Genomic DNA, 15897 nt, shown 5'->3' on the forward strand with positions numbered 1-15897 from the left:
TCCTCTCTAAGCCTGAAACTCAAGGACACCTTACTGTCTCAGGCCCCAGGCTATGTAAACAACAGTGAATTGGTGGGGAGCAAACTTGATGTAATAGACTTCATTAGCTGCACCTGTAATTGGAGGATTAACCCCTGAAATGCAAATGGAAAAACTTATAAAGTATGAAAAACTCGTGACCCATTGTCCATTTTGTGAGTAGCTCCTGGGTGGGCTGTGACTGCTCTAAATGTACCTGAAGGCCCTTCAATAAATATAACTGCTTTTTATTCTCTTAATTTTGTCTAGCTTCTGTTTTAGGTAAGCCTGTCTAGGCATCATCACCAGCTTCAAAAGGTGTTTCTTTATTTTCCCATTCATTCTTTCTACCCAACCTGAACTCTGGGGGTCCCATTGTATATGGAGGTCCCATTGTATTCCTAAAGCCATAACTCCCTGAAGGATATTTCCCATAAAGTGAGTCCCCCTGTCTGAGTCTATTGCTTCCACAATCCTATATCTCAGAATTATTTATTACAAAAATACCTTAATAACTGATGCAGGGGTTGCTGAAGCAGTCAGAAATGCTTCTGCCACCGTGTTAGCTGACATGCTGTTATCAGAAGATATTTAAGCCTTCCTGCTCAGGGCATTTCAGTAAAATTCACCTGGCATGGTTGGAAAGGATGTACAGCCCAAGGCCTCCTTCCCTGGCAAGTTTCTTTCTAACCTGGTTATTGGCTTTGGCACAAATCAAGCAACCTTCAACAGCTTGTTTTGGCAGAACAGAAAGACCCAAGGCAGGACATCTTGAGGAAGGCTTCTGCCAATCCTTGAGAGCCCCAGTGACTCCCTTCATGGAGTAGTTTTAATATTTGTAGGGCCAAAGCTTTTGGTATCCATTGTTTGCCATCCTTTGTAAACCAATTATCTCCTCTTTCCTCTGCCCCACTCTTTTTAATGATCTCCAGCTCCTCTGGTGGAAAAGACAGTTTCTCTGGCAATGTTTGAGCCACTGGGAGCAAAGGGAGGATCTTGGAGACCTCTGGCAAAAGTGTTACTTCCAGAGCCTCTTCCTGCAGCATTCCATGAGCTATTGCCTCCCCTGGGCACCTTGCCTGGTGTCCCCTAGCATGGATTATTGCCACCCCTTGTGGTAAATTCACCACCTCCAATAGGTTAGTAATTCAGCTCTCAGTAGTGAACATTTTTCTCCTGCAGGTTAACAAAGCTCTTTCCTCCCACAGTTTTCCAAACCCATGGACCACCCCATGTGTGTGTTTAGAATCAGCACAAATGTTCACTATTTTCCCAATATAATTCCCAGGCTCTCACAAGTGCACACAGCTCTGCTGTGTGAACTGAGCCTGTAACCTCCCCCCTTCCTCTAATTCCCTTCCCTTATTAGCAGCATATCCTGTGACCCATTTCCCTTCTACTGCCCTTGAAGACCCATCAATAATCCCATTTTCTCCCTGGGGCCAGGGGGTGTCTCATAGATCTGTCCTAGCCCAGGTCTGGAGCTCTGTCACTTGAATGCACTCATGTGTTTCTTGCCAGCCCCCTGTCCAGGGCCATTCAAACAGGAGGTTGGGTTAAACCCTTCCCCTGTCCTCAATTCTAAATCTACTCCTGTTCCACTAAACAAATTTCCTACTGTAATAACCGAGCCCTGCTCATCCATTTAGAGGCTCTTTGAGTTAAGGAAATTTTAACTTGATGCCAGACTTGAACAATAACAGATTCTGGCGTTGTCATTATTCAGGCCTCAGTTCCCATTAAAGCCATGGCTGCACAATTCTGCAGACAATGAGGCCACTCTCTGGCCATTGGGTTCAACATTTGAGCACAAGGATTCCTTTGGCATGGCCCTGTTTAACATCCACATACAATTCAAATTCTTTTTCCCCTGTCTGGAAGGTCCATGGCAGGAGTCTCAGTTAATCTGCTTTGTAACACTTGAAAATTCTGCTTTCCTTCTGGTATCCATTATCTGTTTCTTGACTGGCAGGATATGAGTGTTACAGGGAGAGATCCCTGGCTCCAAAAGCTCTGCCTTTAGCAGGGAGTCAATAACAGGCTGTAACCCCTTCCTTGCCTCCTTGGAACAGGCTATTGCTTTTAGACACCACTAGTCCTGGTTGCTTGAAAGTAATTTGGAGAGGCTCCATAGCTACTTTTCCATATTTCCCTGGTGCTGCCCACACTTCTGGGTTCACTTCAGCATAAGCCTTCCCAGACATTTGACATGAAGTTACAGCAGCATTAGCCTCTGTATCACTTTTTATAATATTAATTTGCATTCCCATGTTTGCCATCAAATCCCTTCCCAGTAAGTTACAATAACAATTAGGAAAAACCAGAAATTGATGAATTTGAAACCTATACCCCACAGCTACTAATAGTGGTTGAATAAAACAGACCTGTTTGGTTTTCCCACTTATTCCCTGAATATTCAAAGAACTTCTTGACAGTTTTCCCTCCTTTAGGTTTAAGATTCAGAGTGGATTGAGAGGCCCCTGTGTCTATCAGGAAGTGCCTCCTCTCGCTCCAGACCCACCCTGGATGTTCTCAAGGGCTCCAGTGTGGTGGGTCCCTGGTCTAATGGGAGCTCTGACACCACTACCAATCCATCTCCATCAACGGGGGACTTCCTCCTGCTGAGGGTCCTCCTGTCTCTGCTTCCAGTGTCCTTGTGCCCTGCAGATGGAACCCTGCTTCCTTCCCAGGGCTGTTTGGGTCAGCTCTCCCCTGCTGAGGAGGGCAATGCCTGTGCCACATCCCTGTGGCTGACCCTGTCCCCTCGGTCCTGGGGCCCCCTTGGGCCCTGCAGTTCATCCCTCAGGGGCTGCAGAAACTCTGCCATGGCCTTTGCCTTCACCTTGGCCTTTTCCTCATCCCTTCTTCCATTGCCCGGCTGTGCCTTTGTGACCAACTCCTCCAGGGGCTTATTCTGCTGCTCCTCCAGCCCTGCTCCCTGCCTGTGGGTGCTCATCCTGTGACAGCTGCTGAACTTTGTGCAAAATCATTCATTCCTCCAGTGATCCAACCAAAATCCTTAAAAGAAAATCCTGATCCTTCCATGTATAATCCACATTTCCAGATATTCCTTCCTCCTCATGCTCACCCTCCCCTCCATTCCCCTATCCCAGAGCTGCTCCCTGTCCTGCCGCAGTGTCCAAATGCAGCTCCCCCGGCAGGCAGGGCCGGCAGCTCCCTGGGCCAGGCAGGCGACTGGGGTGTCCTGCAGCCTCATGGGTGCCTGGGGCCACTGCCGGCCCTGCCTGGGGGTTGTTGGGGTCAGGCACTTGTCAGAGATTGAAATCGTTCATGCCTCACACATAGATATAAAGTTTTACTCATTATAACAAAGAAGTGTATAAAGAAGCTACAATCAAAGAAGCCTCCCTGAAGGGGTCTTTGGACTGAGTCAAACTGCTGAGATTAGATAAAGGGAAACCTATTGTTCAGTCATCTCAGGCTGAGGGAAAGGAATGCATACACAAAGGCCAAAGGCACCAGCTGCTCTGGGAATCATACCTGGCTGAGTTTGGGGTGGGGGCAGAGCACAGCTCACAGAAGCCAGATTTGCACAAACTTCCCCCCAGCTGAGGAGGGAGGAGGAGGTTTGGGGTGTGTGGTGTAACCTCTGGTCTGAGGCAAAAAACACCGTTACAAACAAACAAAAAACACATTACACAAAACTCTGTTACACAAACTGCCCAGCTGTGGAACCCCCAACCCCACCGGCCTCATCCACGGGACTTTGACGTGAGAGGAGCTGAGGGGGAGTCACAATCCATCAAAGACCCCCCAAAGTGCTCCCCAGAGGCCTTGCAACACAGGAGTGCACGTGATGCAAGCAGAGTCTGCTGCTAGAGACTGTCCCCTCCCCCGGGGGACATGCCTGGACATTGCCCCTGGCCTGAGTGCATATTAACCCATGGGATTCTGTGCTTTCCAGGGGGACCATCACCACCAAGAAGACCAGCTGGAGAGGATCTACGCAACATTGTTGGGATCCATGGATGGTGATGTTTTCTTTCTCCCTCTTTCTGTCCCCCCCACCTCTTTTCCTACATCTCCTTTTCTCTCTTTTCCTTCCTCTCTCATATTTACTATTACATAAAACCCATACTATTGACTAGCATATGGTCTCGTTTGCACCTTAATTCAGGCAGAGTTATTTCCAAAGAACCTTAATAATTGGATCATAACAGCACTGCCCATCCCTGAGCCCCAGCTGCCCCACAGCCCCAGCCAGCCCTGCACCTCTGTGCCTGATTCTTCCGCTCCCCACCTTTTGCAGAAGGAGGAGTAGTGAGGGCAAGAGGAATGTGAGGAGTCACCACTTGGTTCTGCCACTCCCTGTATCTGCAGCTCTCCCCCACATCCAGCAGGTGACTGGGGAAGGGGATCCACAGCTTACAGAGGCTAAATCGTGGTGCTTCTATAGTTTATTAGGCTAAATGTTGGTGGTTTAGTTTTTTGGTGGTGACCTGAATCTTTATATTTTGATGGGGCTTTTGGCTGAACCTGGATGTTTTGGGACTTTAGGGGCTGTGTCTTTATGTGTGGGAGTTTTTTGGGCTGCATCTTGGTGTTTTGGAGGTTTTTACAGACAAAAGATTTCTGCTGACTTCCAGAGATGCACCTGGCATGAGGAAGCCCAAACCCAAGGTGCTCACTCTTTGTTTCTGCCCCCAAAGCAGGATTTCTCATTGCCAAGGCGTGGGCGGATGCAGGAGAAGGAAAAGGCCTGGAGATGCTGCAGGAGGAGGAGCTGGAAACGCAGCCCAGGGAGCTGCGAGGAGGAAAGAGCCTCACTGTGCCGGGAAGGCGGCCGGAGATGCAGCCAGAGCTCGGAGCTGGGGGAGAAGCCTCAGTGCAGAGAGAAGCTCCACAAGTGTGGGGAATGTGGGAAAAGCTTCAGCAAGAGCTGCAGCATGATCCATCACCAGAGGATCCACACAGGGGAACAGCCCTACGAGTGTGGGAAGTGTGGGAAGAGCTTCAGCTCCATGTCTGAGCTGATCCATCACCAGGTGATCTACACCAGGGGAAAAGCCCTATGAGTGTGGGGAATGTGGGAAGAGCTTCAGCAATATCTCCAACCTGATCCAGCACCAGGTGATCCACACCGGGGAATGGCCTTACACCTGCTTGGAATGTGGGAAGAGCTTTGGGTGGAGCTCCAGCCTGAGGAAACACCAGCCCATCCACAGCAGGAAGAGGCCCTATGAGTGTCCTGAGTGTAGGAAGAGATTTCACAGCAGCTCTCATCTCATCCAGCATCAGTGGATCCACACAGGCGAGAGGCCCTTCTGCTGCCCCAACTGTGGGAAGTGCTTCAACCACAACTTCACCCTTGTCAGACACTGGCACCTCCACACTGGGGAGAAGCTCTACGAGTGTCCTGAGTGTGAGAAGAGCTTCCCCAGCAGATCTACCTTGACCCAACACCAACAGAGGCACCAGTAAGGGAAGCCTTGCAAGTGCCCCAAGTGCAAGAAGAGCTTTGCATGCTGCTCCAACTCCAACCCCTGTTGGAAGATCTGCATTGGATGATCCCCAGTGACCCCACTGGGCAGAGCCCTGGTGATCCATGGTGCTGGTGATCTGTGTGGGGAACACACCTGGCTGGAGGCTCCACATCCTCCTGGCTCTCTGTGGACCCCTGGATGTTCTTGTGCAGGGGCAGGAACATCCATCACGATGCAGACTGATATCAGGAATTCCCACAGAAGGGCAGATTTGTTGATTTTTGACCCCAAAAGATCTCAGCCGCTCCATCCAATCCTTTTCTCCTGTGGCATCAAGGAACACTGGATGGCCTTGGAGATCTTTTCCAACCTCAGTGATTCCATGATTCTGATTTCCTGTGGCCCATTTCCCCAGCAAAATGGTGATGGATTGGGGCAAAGACCAAGATTTTGGGGTGGAAACCTCCAAGAAGGGTTCCTCCCTCCCACCCAAGCACATGGATCCTCAGCCAGCACAGACATATAAGTCCTTTTCTTTCACCCTTGGTTTTCTTTTCATTTCTCTTCATCCCTTCCAAACACCTGAATTTGGGTTTAAAATTAAGACATTGTACTGAGACATGGGTGGGGACATGAGGGGTCACAGCCCTGGGTGGGGACATTGTGGGACTGATGCCTTAAAGGCTGGTAAAATAAGAGGCAGACACAGCAGTATAGGGGAAAAAGGAAAGGGTATTCCCTTGGTTTTAATAGGATCCCAGGTACACCCTCATCCCAGGTGGAATCACGCCGAGGAGCACACCATGTACAACACGGATACAATTTAATGGGCCTTACAAATTAGCCTAGCTACCTAAAATCGCCCAATAAGAAACCTAACAAATGAAGTAATTGTCCCCCTATTCTAATTAACCCCCCCTTAATGAGGCTACAGCTTAGTTTACAAAAACATGTTCCAGAGAGGAGGCTCTGTCCAAGGTTGGAGCCTCTAGTTCTGAGACAGTAGGGCTGTTTCGTCTTCCCAGAGAACCCCAAACTAGGCTAAGTATCAGAGTACAAGGGTTATAGACATGTAGGGCTAAGGTACAGGGAGTGAAAGGTACAGGGCAAGGGGTATAAAAATGTATAAAAGCGTATAAAAAGGGTAAAAAGAAAAAAGACAAATCCCATCAGGCATCATTACCCCCCTTTTTAGACACTAACTGTGGAGGTTTTACCTCCAAGTTGCCAGCCAGGCGGCCGGCCATGGGGGCAGGGACAGCCTGTGCTGTCTCACTCATGGTGACAGGGAGATCAGCCCATGAGCCCCTGTGGCAATGTATGCACCAGCTAAGAAGATCATTGGCCCAGGCTCCTGCCCCGCCCCTTCTCCATATATAGGTGCTTTCTAGACTGTTCCTCTTTGTTCCCCTCCTAAATTGTACACCATTGGTTGGTTTGAATTATGTATTCTCCCCTTCTATGTAATGATTGGTTGATACCCCTGTCCCTCTTCCCTACGGCTTTCCCGGTTGGCCTGCGTGCCAAACCACTCCCTCTCTCCTCCCCCTTAAAACCCTATGCCACTGAGTGCTCAACGGCCATTTTGTCCCCGGAGCCATCTTGTCGCCTGGGGCCATCTTGCTGCCCGACACCAACTGCCGTCCACAGCTTGCAGCCTCTGGAGCTCCAGACCACGCGCCCACCTCCGCTTCTCCGCCCTGCCTCTCCTTCCCCGGACTTTCCTCGCTGCGCCTTACAATAAACCTCTGGAGAACCGCAAACTGCTTGCTGTGCGTCCTTTTGCCGCCTCGCCCCCCAGCCTCCCCGCCTGTGTTTGCTACCACAACAACTAACAAGACTTTACCTTGTCTAGTCTCCACACTACTAACTACAGCACCGGTTTACATAACTAGCTATAGCAAAGGTAATAACTACAATACAAGTATTATAAATGCTTCTTTTACTCAGGCCCTGTTTGGTAACCATGAAGTGAGGGTGTGGAAGATATGGTCAAATTTCAAGGTGTAATTTCTGGAACCCACTTCATGTAGAATGTGAATCCCCTTCCCAATTTCTTGCAAACCTTTTTAATTTTCGATGGCCAGTTATCACATCTCTATCTAGAGGTGGTAACTGGGTGCAGATCTAGCAATTGCTCATATCACAAGCTCTGGATACATTTTGGATCACCATGTTGCGCAATTTTTGGCTAAGCCTTGAGTCATGGTTACCAATTGGGCAAATAACAGACATGTAAAGAACAATTTAAATTACATTGTCTTGATTTGCATCAGTCTCTGTTTTCTCGACGGTCTTAGGGGCAGAAGCTTTCTTCACTCTGGAGTAGTGGATCCATGGTCTTTTCCCAGCAACCTTTTTCAGCAGTGGGGAGGTCAGCAAAACTTGGAATGGTCCTTTCCACTTAGCTTGGAAGGGGTCGCTGGTCTACCAGTTTCCAGGCTGAAATGGGTGAGCAGGGGTGTCCAATCCTATAGCTTTGGACTGCACGACAAATCTCTGGAGCTTCTGCAAAGTGGAGCTTAAAGCTGTTAAGTATTTCTGTAAACCAATTTTTCCCCTCATGTGAATTTCCCCCGGGATATGTGGAACCTAATATGGTTTGCCATATAGGCTTTCATAGGGACTTACACTGTCCCTCAGTCCCTTCATAGGGACTTCCCAGTGTCCCACTGCCTTGGTTGTATGTGGGCCCTCAGTAAGGCCATAGGCAAAGCCTGAACCCATGTCATGGATGTTTCTTGACAGATCTTACCAGTCTGGGCCTTGAGGGTTCCATTCATACATTCAACTTTGCCACTTGCTTGGGGCCTGTATGGTGTATGCAGGTCTCAAGTAAGTCCCAGAATCTTGCTAACTTCCCCGATCATGGTTGCAACAAAATGTGGTCCCCTCTCCGATGACATTCCCAAAGGAACCCCAAACCTTGGAATTATATACTTGAGCAAGGCTTTCACTATTTCCTTTGCTGCATTGGTGCGACAGGGATAAGCTTCAGGCCATTCACGGAACATAACAACCAATAGCAATACATGTTTGTATCCTTCCAGCAAAACCTATTTGCCAGTAATCTCCCGGGAGATGACCTGCCTTTGTCACTGCTAACACTACTCTCTAGCTTTTGTCAGGGTTGTTTTGGCAACAGGTTTTACACTCGCTTGTTATAGATTGCACAAGATCAGTCATTCCTCTCCCTATTACTACTTTCTTCAGATGTTTCCCCATGGCCTTGGGCCCGGCCGGGACCCCCGCTGTATCCTTGCACTGATTTTGGGGGAGTTGTGTGTCCCCAGCCCTGCTGTCACTCTCACCCCACTGGGCTGCTCCCAGTGCTCCCAATAAAGCTTCCCAGTTGGCCCCAGTCGTGTTTATTGGGGGGCACTGGGGAGGGACTTGGGGGGACCCCGTGGAGGGGCTGTGATTTGGGGGCAGACCTGGTCCTGGGACGGATCGGGAATAGGGACCCCTGTGTGTCCCCAAGTGTCACCCCAATCTGGGGGGCCTTGGGAGGCAGCTAAACCCTGACATGGCACCCAGCAAACCCCAAAAGGCACTGAGACCCCTCTGAGCCACCCCAGCACCCCTAACGACCCCCAAACCCTATAGAAAAATAGCCCCGAAAAGGAAGCCCTGAGAAAATGAGCCAATCCAAGAACAGCTGAGCAACCTTCAGCCAATCAGACTGCCTGGCGCGGATGACTCTCATGTTGCCAGGCAGACCCGCAGTTCCAAGCCCTTTTTGTATTGGGCTTTCCCATCACAGACCCCGCTGCTGCCCCACATAAAACGCACGACCTGAGTTTTACATAAAAAAAATGGGAGGAACAGGGTGGGGGCAGAGTGACAGCAGGGCTGAGGGGAACACAAACCCACAAGAGACACAGCCTGAGTACAGGGAGTAAATTTATTCCTCACTAACTCCCAGCAGCACAAAGAGAAGGGAAAGAAATCACCGCAACACGTTCCCCCTACCTGATGGGGATCACCAGGATTCTGCCCAATGGGGATCACTAGGGATCATCCAATGCAGATCTTCCCACAGCCAATGGACTTGGAGCAGCAATGAAGCTCTTCCTGCACTTGGGAAACCTCACTGGTGCCTCCGTTGGTGCCGAGTCAAGTGAGAGTTCGTATAGAAGCTCTTCCCACACTCCCCACACTCATAGGGTCTCTCCCCAGTGTGGATGCGCCGGTGGGTGAGGAGGTGGGAGTTGTCCTTGAAGCTCTTCTTGCAGTCAGGGCAGCGGAAGGGCCTCTCCTGGGTGTGAATGCGCTCATGGCGGAGGAGATGGGAGCTGGTCTGAAACTTCTTCCCACACTCTGGACAATCATAGGGCCTCTCCCCGGTGTGGATCTTCTTGTGCCGGACTAGATGGGAGCTCTGGCTGAAGCTCTTCCCACATTCCTTGCAATCATAGGGCTTTTCCCCAGTGTGGATCCTCTGGTGCAGCATCAGGTGTGACACCCAGCTGAAGCTCTTCTCACACTTCCCACATGCATAGGGCTTTTTCCCTGGGTGGATCACCTGGTGCTCGATCAGCTGAGATCTCCACCTGAAGCTCTTAACATACTTCCCACACTCGTAGGGTTTTTCCCCAGTGTGGATCACCTGGTGCTTGATCAGCTCAGATCTCTTCCTGAAGCTTTTCCCACATTCCCCACACTTGTGGAGCTTCTCTCTGCCCTGAGGATTCTCCCCCAGCTGCAACCTCCAGCTGCATCTCTGTCTGCCTTCCCAGCACAGTGAGGCTATTTCCTCCTCGCAGCTCCCTGGGCTGCGTTTGCAGCTCCTCCTCGTGCAGCATCTCCAGGCCTTTTCCTCCTCCTCCATCCTTCAACACCTTGGCAATGACAAATCCTGCTCTGGGGGAAAAACAAGGGCTCAGCGCCTTGCCCTGGGGGTTCCTCCTGCCCAGCTCCAGCTCTGCAACTCTCCCAGGGGTTTGTGTCCATAAAAACCACAAACCACCACCATTCACCTCAAAACACTCCCAGGATTTTCCCCACTCTGCTCTTTTCACTTTGGCCTCCTAAGGGTCTCCCTTCCCTGCATTCATGGGGCTCCCGTGGCTCCCGGGCTTCCCTATTTTCCAGGGTACTGCTTAGGGATGATGCGGGGGCTTTGGGGGTCCCAGGGGTACCTTCTCCCCTCATTCTCTGCTCCGCACTTCCAGGGATCCCAGGCTTTCCCCTTATCCACGCTCCCCCCTCTCCAGCCTGCCGGGGCTCCCCCAGCTCCGCCATCGCCCCTCTCCGCTCACCCCACTCCGGGGCTCCCGCCCTTCCCCTCCACCGCTCTCCCGGGGGGACCCCATGCCCCATGTCCCCCTCCCACCCCGACACCGGGCCATGCCCACCTGCAGCCCCCAAAATATCCCCCAAAGGACCACTGGCGCCTCAGCTTTGGCCTTCTGCCACATCCAAACATTCTCCCCGCAGAATCACACCCTCCCAGCAACCCTTCACGAGATTTGGGGCTCAATCCCGGAAGCTGCGAGCTCCAAACACCCGCCCAGAAAAAACGCCGCTCGGGGACCCCCGAGACATTTGGGGCGACTTCCTCCTCCCCCTCACCTGCGGCATGCGGGGCGACGATGCTCCCGGGACCGCGACAGACAAAGAGCTCCGCGCTTCTTCTGCTGCTCCTCCTCTTCCTCTCTCCAACCTCTTCCTGTTCCTCCTCTTCCTCTCTCCTCCTCCTCCCGCAGGTCCACCTCCTCGGATCTCCGGCCTTTCTCCCGCTCCTTCCTCATCCCTCCTCCTTCACCTCCATCCCTTCTCCTCCTCCCCCCAAGCCCAGCGCCCACCCTTTCCCCCCCTTTTCCCCACGCCGTCGCATCCCGCGGGAGGAGCCGGGATGGAGCCGAGGCAGGTCGGGCTGGGGCAGCGCTGGGCTCCGGGCCAGGCCTGGGCGCCCCCCACGCGCCCCCTCCCCAAATTGGCCTGGCGGGAAGCGCTGGGGACGAGGGGGGGGCGCAGGTGGAGTTCAGGTGGGGAGCGCTGGGCGCTGCGGGTCTGCCTGGGAACTGGAGAGTCATCAGCGCCGCGAGCTCGGATTGGATCATAATCGCTCAGCGCCTTCTCCCATTGGCTCATTTTCGCGGGGCTATTTTTGGGGGCTGTTTTTCTATGGGGTTTGGAGGTTCTGGGCGGCTCAGGGGGTCTCAGCGCCTCTTCTGGGTTTCGCTGTGTGCCGTGTTTTTGGGGTTCAGCTGCCTCCCAATGCCCCCAGAGCGGGGTGACACTTGGGGACACACATTCCCGATCCATCCCGGCATCAGGTGTGCTCCCTCCAATCACAGCCCCACCGCGGGGTCCCCCCAAGTCCCTCCCCAGTGCCCCTAAAGAAACGCGACCGGAGCCAACTGGGAAGTTTTACTGGGAGCGCTGGGAGCAGCTAGGCGGGGTCACAGTGACAGCAGGGCTGGGGGGACAAACGACCCCCCCAAAATCATCGTGGGGACAGAGCGGGGGGTCCCGGCCGGACCCGAGGCTACGGGGAGGAGCTGCGGCTGGCGGCGGCTCAGGAGCTCTGTGGGCAGAGAAAAGGGGGTGACACCGGGTTGGGGGGCCCCGGGGGGAGCACAGCCGCTCCGAGGCAGGGGGGACACGACCCCCGGGACCTTTTCTCACCTTCTTGCGCAGGTAGAAGCCGAGCCCCAGCGCCAGGAAGACGAAGCCCAACACGAAGCCCCCGATCCCCGTCAGCATCTTGCTGCGGGCAGCGTCCGGCAGCATCTCTGGGGGGTCAGCAGGGCTCAGGACCCCCAAAAACCTCTCACCGACACCCCAAGCCCCTCCACACACCCTCCCAGTCGCCCCCAGCCCACCCAGGAGCCCCTGAAACCTCCTCCCAATCCATTCCCAGCCTCCCCAGGACACACCAAAGCCCCTCCCGTTCCTCTCAGCACCCCACAACCCCTCCCAGTTGCCCCCCACCGCCCCAGGACCACCAAACCCTCTCCCAGTCCCTTCCCAGCCCCACCAAGACTCACCAAGGTCCCTCCCAGTCTCTCCCCAGCACAACCAACCTCATTCCGACCTTTGCTTTTCCATCCCAAATCTCCTTCCAGCCCCTCCAGCCTCACTCCAACTCCCTCCCAGTTCCCCCCAGCATCCCCAAACTCCCTCCCAGTGCCCACCAGCACCCCCAAACTCCCTCCCAGTGCCCACCAGCACACCCAGAACCTCATGCCACCGTCCCCAACGTTCTTCCAACCCCTTCCCAGCCCTCCCACACCCCCAAGCCCCTCTCCCAGTATAAACTAGCCTCTCTCCACCTCCCTCCCAGTGCCCCCCAGCACAGCCCAATCCCCCTGCCAGCCCCCCCAGTGCCTCCCCTGCTCCCCCCGGCGCTGTGGGCTCTGGCCGTACCCCAGTGCCGCCTCAGGGGCTGCTCCAGGCTGACATGCTCCACCTGGCAGCTGTAGGTGACCCCGCGCCGGGGGGGCGTTTCCAGCAGCACCAGCAGCTGGTAGGTCCAGTCCCCGTTGGGGAGCAGGTCGGTAGCCACCACTTGCTCCGATAGCTCCTGCTGGCCCTGGAACCACCTCAGCTGCACCTGCGCAGGGTAGAAATCCATCACGGGGCGGGTGGCTGGGTCGGGCTGGGAGCTCGAGGGCACCAGCGAGATGGACACGCTGGGATGATAAGGGGACTTGGGGACTTCCCGAGTGGGAATCCACCCCCCCCCACCCGAGCCACGGGGAATTGCTCCAGGGATCGAGTGCTGGGGGACAGGGAACCACTCTTCGTGCATCCTAACTGCACGTTTTCCTCCCCTTTCCCACCATTCCCCCAACCCACAGACCCCTCGAAACTGAATTTGGGCTTCCCATACTCTTCCTGCTCTCTTTCAGGATCTGAGCTCCCTCTTTTGCCCTGCTCTTCTGCTCCTTCTCCATTGACCCCAATCCCCAACCCTCCTGCCCCGTGCTTGGTTTTAGGAATTCCCAGCCCCTCCTGTTCAGTCTGGGTGTTCCAACCGCGCTTTTATTCAATTTGGGCAGCTCCTGGCAGCTTTGTTCTGGGAGGAATCCCTGAGTTTGGGGATTTTTGGGGTGCAGTTTTGGAGGGGGACAGCTCTGTCTGCCTTTCCCCTCCCTGCTGTGGCCTCTCAGCTGCCCCTGACACCCTGGGGGTGCTGGGATTCCCTTCCTGGGGACAAGGACGTTCATTCCCTTCCAGGAGCCCAATGCCCGCCTGGGGGTCCATCCAGCTCAGGGGGTCCTTGATCAGCTGCCCCAGAACCTCCACCAGGGTCTCCCAGCACAGCCAGAGCTGCTCGGCCTGGGGTCCCCAAAGCCCTCAGCAAACCCCAAGTCCCTGCTAGGAGCCCTCAACTCCCTCAAACCCTGCATCCCCCACATCCCCTGGAGTTTCCCCCGTGGCACCTCTATGGCCATGTCTTCACGTGTCACTGGCCATGTCCCACCATGTCCACACCCACAGCTGTCTCCCCACCCTGTTCCCATCCATGGCATTGTCCCCCACAATGTCTCCATCCATGCCTGTGGCCCCTAATGACCCAAGGAATGGCCACGAGCCCAGCCATGTCCGTGTGTCCCCATGTTACTCTCCATGTCTGTGTCCCACCATGTCTCTGTCCTCTCATATCCCCATCCTTGGCTGTCTCCCTATGTCCCCATCCATGTCTCTGTCCCCCATGTCCCACCCATGCCTGTGTCCCCTTATGTCCCCACCATTGTCCATGTCCTTCCATGTCCCCACCCATGTCTCAATTCACTGTCTTTATTTTTACCCCTGTCTTGGTTTGAAAGACAGGTGCCTGCTAAGAGAGGTGGAACCCTCCCTTAGGACAGAGAATGTGATCTCCCTTTCCTCCGAATTATTTTAATTTTGAATTCAAAGTCTTTCAGGCAGAGGTATGGGAAAAGGAATAACAGTTTTTTACTAGTATCTATAGCAGAGTAAACAAGCAATAACAAGAATAAGAACAACGAATAGAACCAGAGAAAAGCCAGTAACAGATGTGCTTTGAGCTGCCGAGCCTTTTCCCGTGTGGTGTAATCACGGTCGCAAGCAGCAGGGGCGCTGTTGAGCTCCCGGCCGGGCAGGGCAGGTGCGATGACTCCCGAGCGGCTGCAGGTGGCGCTGTGGCGCAGGGTCAGGTTGGCCTCACGCAGCTGGTAATGGCGGAGGGCTGAGGAGCAGGCAGGCAGCTCGGGGCGGTGAGCGGAGCGGCAGGGGCAGGGGCTGGCTCTCTCCCGGGCTAGCCAGAGAGGTGACCGGGACTGTGCAGTCATGGCAGACGCCGTGGTCTCCTGCAGAGAAAGTGGGGCAGGCGGCAGGGACAGCCAGACTCCCCCGCAGCTGCAGCAAAGTGCAGCTGGGAAAACGTGCCCTCCCAGTGAGAAAGAGGTTGAATCAAAGCTCACCCAGCCAGGAGGAGAAGGCAAAGCACAGTTGGATCTCCCGCAGTTGCAGCCAGAAGCAAAAGCAGCTCGCTTTTCTCCCAGTGTCTGATGGACGAGTGCCAGTCCCAAACGGCTGGCTGCCTACTCCCCTTGCCCCACCCAGCACACCCTTTTGTCTCTTAAAAAAGAATTGATGGCTCCAATGACCCAGACATTTGTTGCTTAGTAACAAGGATGGAGAAAAAATTCCAGTGTCCCCAGCCTCTGACATATGGTCATCTCATGGTCACAATGATCTCATGGCCATTGTGATGTGGCCAACTCATGGTCATCTTTTGGTCACAATCATCACATGCTCATGGTCATCTCACTGTAATGGTCATGCCATGGTCATGGTCATCTCACGATCACCTCATGGTTACAATTCTCTCACAGCCATGGTCATCTCATGGTCATCTCATGGTCACCCCATGATCTTGATCACCTCATGGCTGTATCATGGTCATCTCATGGTCACAGTCCTCTCATGCTCATGGTCATCTCAAGGTCAACTCATGGGCACAATCATATCTTTCTCATTTCACCATCATAGCTGAGCCATTGTCATGGCCATCTCATGGTCATGGTCATTTCCTGATCACCATCATTTCATGCTCACGGTCATCTCATTGCAATGGCCATCTCATGGTTACAATCATGTCATGGTCACCCCAAGGCCATGGTTGTGCCATGGCCAATCCATGGTCATCTCTTGGTCCCAATCATCTCATGGTCAGGGTTGTGGTTGTGTCATGGTCACAGCCATGGTCATTCCATGGTCATGGTCATCTCACAGCTGAGTTTTGGTTACCTCATGGTCCCTCTCACCTCATGCCCATCTCGTGCTCATGTTGTGGTCATGGTCTGAGATCCCAAACCTGGACTTTGGGACACTCAAGGACTGCTGGGGACAACGAGGCCTGGCCTGACCCCTCCCCCCATCCCACTGCCCCTCCAGGAGCCCAGCGTGGCCAAACCCCTCCTGGGGACACCTCAGACATGGGACACAGAGCGGGAAA

At 53.7% G+C, this 15897-nt stretch overlaps 1 protein-coding gene and 1 pseudogene across 7 annotated transcripts in view; both read right to left on the reverse strand.

The window, feature by feature from the left end:
* The window catches only part of LOC146421282 (uncharacterized), a 110253-nt gene extending 99078 nt beyond the window's left edge, over window positions 1–11175 (reverse strand). For 3 of the 6 annotated variants that reach the window (XM_085047454.1, XM_085047458.1, XM_085047457.1), the window contains exon 1: window positions 11037–11175. In XM_085047454.1, coding sequence (XP_084903580.1) covers window positions 11037–11045 — 9 coding nt within the window. In that variant the 5' untranslated portion in view covers window positions 11046–11175. Of the gene's footprint in view, window positions 1–7892; window positions 7971–9347; window positions 10326–11036 lie in introns of those variants that run through there. The other 3 variants (XR_014848708.1, XM_085047455.1, XM_085047456.1) reach the window with 3 other exon arrangements.
* Window positions 11176–11822: 647 nt separating this feature from the next.
* Window positions 11823–13221, reverse strand: LOC146421290 (class II histocompatibility antigen, B-L beta chain pseudogene; annotated as a pseudogene). Its single transcript, XR_014848631.1, has 3 exons — window positions 12837–13221; window positions 12096–12202; window positions 11823–11994 (listed from the first exon to the last, which is right to left on the reverse strand). The product of XR_014848631.1 is annotated as a class II histocompatibility antigen, B-L beta chain pseudogene (transcript).
* Window positions 13222–15897: the final 2676 nt, after the last annotated feature.

Source organism: Lichenostomus cassidix, unplaced genomic scaffold, assembly GCF_008360975.1.
Source record: "Lichenostomus cassidix isolate B80296 unplaced genomic scaffold, HeHo_3.0 HiC_scaffold_33, whole genome shotgun sequence".
Lineage (NCBI taxonomy): Eukaryota > Metazoa > Chordata > Aves > Passeriformes > Meliphagidae > Lichenostomus > Lichenostomus cassidix.